General features: G+C 29.9%; 1 protein-coding gene across 1 annotated transcript in view; it reads right to left on the bottom strand.

The window, feature by feature from the left end:
* Positions 1 to 397: 397 nt before the first annotated feature.
* Positions 398 to 4,588, bottom strand: part of LOC106873103 (transmembrane 9 superfamily member 2) — a 66,432-nt gene continuing 62,241 nt past the window's right edge. The window contains exons 17-18 of the mRNA XM_014920331.2: positions 2,790 to 2,961; positions 398 to 1,618 (exon numbers count right to left, since the gene is read on the bottom strand). Coding sequence (XP_014775817.1) covers positions 1,551 to 1,618; positions 2,790 to 2,961 — 240 coding nt within the window. The 3' untranslated portion in view covers positions 398 to 1,550. The remainder of the gene's footprint in view (positions 1,619 to 2,789; positions 2,962 to 4,588) is intronic.

The raw sequence follows: 4,588 nt of genomic DNA, 5'->3' as shown, positions 1-4,588 counted from the left end.
AATAAATCATGAATTTATCTTGTATGTTTTCTAATATAACCCTATTCATTTTTGTTGTTCAGATACATATTACTGGACATTCAGTTATTTCTCTTATCTTATTTTCATATCATTTATGCAAATTACACATAGACACACACAAACAAACATATATATATATATATATATATGATGGGCTTTTTTTTAGTTTCTGTCTACCAAATCCACTCACAAAGCTTTCATAGTAGAAGACACTTGCCCTGGAACCTCTCAACCTGAAAACATGTGCTTGTCAGGTAAGCTTCTTGTGAGGTAAACCTGATCTGCGCCTCTATAAAGCATATTTATTTTATGGTTTCACAGGTTTCAATTCAGCAAAACTAAATATTTAAATATCAAAAGAAAAATCTAGAACAAATTTTAAATTATTTTGTTACATAAAACTTTATTTAACACCCGATTTCATGAAAAATTAATGTACCATGACAACCTTATTTCCTTCTCTGCAATTTCTCCTCTATGGAATTCCTTTGTCAAATAAGTATTAATTAGAGTCAATATATATATATATATGTATATATATGTATGTATATGTATAGATTTAATATTATAATACTTAGCATTAGTGTATTAGATATTATATACATGGAAGAATGCAGAATGACTGAGATAACAGATTGTCAGAATTAAAAACTTCTCTTAAATTGTAAACTAATTTTATGCAGACTGAAATTTATGATGTAAAGTTTACAATTTAGTTTTCCAAGATCTCCAACATTACTATTAGATCTTAAAAACCAGCAGTTAGAATTTATGAAAATAACAAAAATCAGAAAAATAATATTAAGTCCTTAACATAGAGGGCTTATAACTAACCAATAGGCAATACACTAATAAACATAAAAACCACTACAAAACATCAAAATATCAAACAAATTTTCTTTTTTGTTTCCTTTTTTTTTTTTCTTATAAATTCTTTCTTACCTGGATACCAGAAATTTGCTTTGAGTAAGCTAAAGGAGTGATATGGAATTTCAAAGTTTTCATGAGAAAAAGAAAAATAGCTATATTTAAGAAATGAAGAGAAAGATGAATAACCATTTGTAGTAGAACTAGGGAGTGTTTCGCAATTTTTCTTCAGAAAATATTTTCTGTTGAGTTAATAAGAGAGAACATCTAGATGAAACGGATGACCCCATTTGTCCTAAATTCCTTGATCTTTTTAATTTCTTCTATTATATACCAGAGACTATATAAAAATAATACTTCTGTACTTGGCTGCTTGTCAGCCAGTTATCTATATGCTTCTAAGAAGGGAAGGCTTTATTAAGCGATGTGTTAATGTCAAGTAAAAAAGGAAAATGTTTCCAATAAAGAAACAATATTTGCACCCCACCCTTTGGTGCATTTATGGAGATTGACAAAATTGAAAATACAAAAAAAAAAAAGAAGATGACTGCAATCTTCAAAGTTTCCTTCCATTCAATGCATAATCTGTGTTTGCTTACACGTAAGACTTGACAGAAATGGCTGCTGAACAAGTGACAGTTTAAAATACAAATAATCAGCATTTAGTCCACTTTGACTACACTATAGATCTTAGAAACAAACCAAAAGCAGGAGAAAAAGCCAATGGTACCTGCAAAAATATAAAAAAAAAACATTAATAATAATCAAGTTATACATAAAGAAAAATGATATACTCTCAAATAACATATAACAAAGAGAAGCTTCCTTATAATAGGAAGTTGTGTTTATGTCACACTTCCTGACCAAAGAACAAAAAAAAAATCAAAATTTTGTTACACAGTGTTATGTAACAACCAATGTCTCTGAACACAAAAAGGGATACCAATATATCCTATACAACTCTTCCGAACTCACACTTGGTAGGTTAGGTAGGTTAACAGTATTTTGTGGTTTCAGGAATAAATTGGAAAATTATAAATATGAAACGTTAAACTAACTGTGTTGTTTATTTGGAAACAGAAAAAACAACTAGTATTTCCTTAAGAGAAAAAATATTTTGGGTCATGCATTTGTCAAAGTCAGAATCAGTGTATAAATGGCAAAATGAGAGAAAGATTATATAATAGCAAAGCAGGATAATGCAATATGAAGTATGGAAGAAGTCAGTATGCCAGACCACAACAAAGGTGGGGGGGGGGATCATATTTTTGTCTATATGTTTATACAGCTTTCTTTTTAGTTATGGTTACATGACTGTATTTCAGCCTCTTCTAATTCATTAACTGTGAAATTACCTTGCACCACAGCTCATATGACAGGTAGAAGCATATCCAACTCATTATCTCCCTTGCATTTCTCCCACCCCCACAAGTTACTTCTGCCTCTCTGTTTTCTTCCACATACCTCTATAGTTCCACCTACTATTCTTGGGTATTTTGCTTTTCTGTGTTCATAGATGTATTAATATGTATGTGCACATACACACATCTACCCAAAGTTACAAGAGAAGACTTGTAAACAAGACATGCAGAAGAATTGAACCTAGAACCTGTGGTTATGAATGTGGCTATCTCATAAATTCAAGCTACACATTCAACATACCAAACTCGGCTAATGTCTATTCTGCTCTCAAATGTCTTTTAAACTCTTCAATATATCTAACCACAAATAAGGGCTTGCTCAGACCATGATGACCCATCCAACCCAATTCAACAGGGAAATTATACATAAAACGATGATGATGATGATGATGAAATAATTTGTATGGCTTTATTATACATATTAAATATTTAAACATATATAGTAGCTATTTTTGTATGAAATAAAGGAAATCTACTTGCCAGTTAATAAGAAAAATAAAAACATAACAATTAACATGTATCCAAAGTAGAGCAATGTGCTTGCAGATCCAACCAATTCCAGTTTGGTAACATAGTAATGAATGCAGTATATGAAGAAATAAACTGCTGTGAAACCACTTGTAAGGAATGACCGCCACCACCAATGGTAGTCCTGAAATGAAATAAGTTCTTTAGATAATTTTTCTTTAAAAATATAACATGGAGGTTTCAAATGTTTAAACAAGTCAGTTTCAATGAATCAAGTCATATTTTACTAATATACATATTATATAGACAGATATATATACACACACACACACACACTCATATATTTACACACACATATGTATACAGTAATCCTTCAAGTATCGCGAGTGTTACGTTTCAAAACCCCTGCTATGGGTGAAAACCTGAAGTAGAAACAGTACTGTATTGTATATTTTTTTATGTTTACAATTTGTATATATTTATCTTATTATAAATGCAAAACACCACCATGGAGGAATCAACATAAGCTTAACTAATAAACCACGATAGGTGAACTGCGATACATTGAGGGATTACTGTATATATAAATATATATATATACATATATAAATAGTTGAAAAATTTCGTTATAGGTATAAATATACCATAAACAAGTATTAAAAAATGGAGGAAAAAAGATGTTGAATCAAAATTAGATTTAATACAAAATTGGATTCAATACATATACACGTTCCGAAAGACAATACAAATATGTAAGAAGAAAGTTATAATCATAGTAATTAATTACTATGATTATAATTTTTTTCTTACATATTTCTTTGTCTTTCGAAACGTGTGTATGTATTGAATCCAATTTTGTATTAAATCTAATTTTGATTCAACATCTTTCTTCCTCCATTCTTTTATACTTGTTTATGGTATATTTATACCTATAACGAAATTTTTCAACTATTATTTTCATACACTAATTACTTGCTCTGGCTGTTTTTTATATGATGAATCTTTATTAGAAATCATTTTTTCTCTCTTTTTGGATCTCTCAAGAAGTTTGAATTGTTCTTTTTGAACTCATTTTTTCTTACATATAAAAATATATATACATACATAAATATATATATGTTCACAAATATATATATATGCACAAATATACATATAAATATAATATTATTATAATATATATACATAAACTTCCTGTTGACAAAGAGTCCAGAACTCCAACTAAAGAGTATAAAACCCACAGAATTGTCTTCCTGTTTTGACACCACACTTCCTGCTTAACACATAAACTTTCAGTCCCCTTTCTTTTTTGAACAAAACACAACTCAATTTCATGCATCCTAATTTTTCCAACTATTATCTACATGGATTACCATTGAACCTTAAAAGCTCAAAGACAATATAATGTATTGGTATATTTATTTTTTTATATATTATTTTTTACTTTTTTGTAAAAAACATTTTCATCCTCCCTCTTCTTGAAAATTTACCATGCAATGAAAGCCGGTTAGAAATCCTTTTTACACATCTATATTAAAATATGCTTTCAGTTTAGCATTCTGCCTTATTATTATTTTTCATTTTCCAATCATCATCATCATCGTTTAACGTCCGCTTTCCATGCTAGCATGGGTTGGACGATTTGACTGAGGACTGGTGAAACCGGATGGCAACACCAGGCTCCAATCTAATTTGGCAGAATTTCTACAGCTGTATGCCCTTCCTAACGCCAACCACTCAGAGAGTGTAGTGGGTGCTTTTACGTGTCACCCGCACGAAAACGGCCATGCTCGAAATGGTGTCTTTTATGTGCC

The sequence above is a fragment of the Octopus bimaculoides genome, chromosome 19, assembly GCF_001194135.2.
Source record: "Octopus bimaculoides isolate UCB-OBI-ISO-001 chromosome 19, ASM119413v2, whole genome shotgun sequence".
Lineage (NCBI taxonomy): Eukaryota > Metazoa > Mollusca > Cephalopoda > Octopoda > Octopodidae > Octopus > Octopus bimaculoides.
The sequence above is the reverse complement of the archived record's forward strand: the minus strand, read 5'-3'. Positions and strand labels throughout refer to the sequence as shown.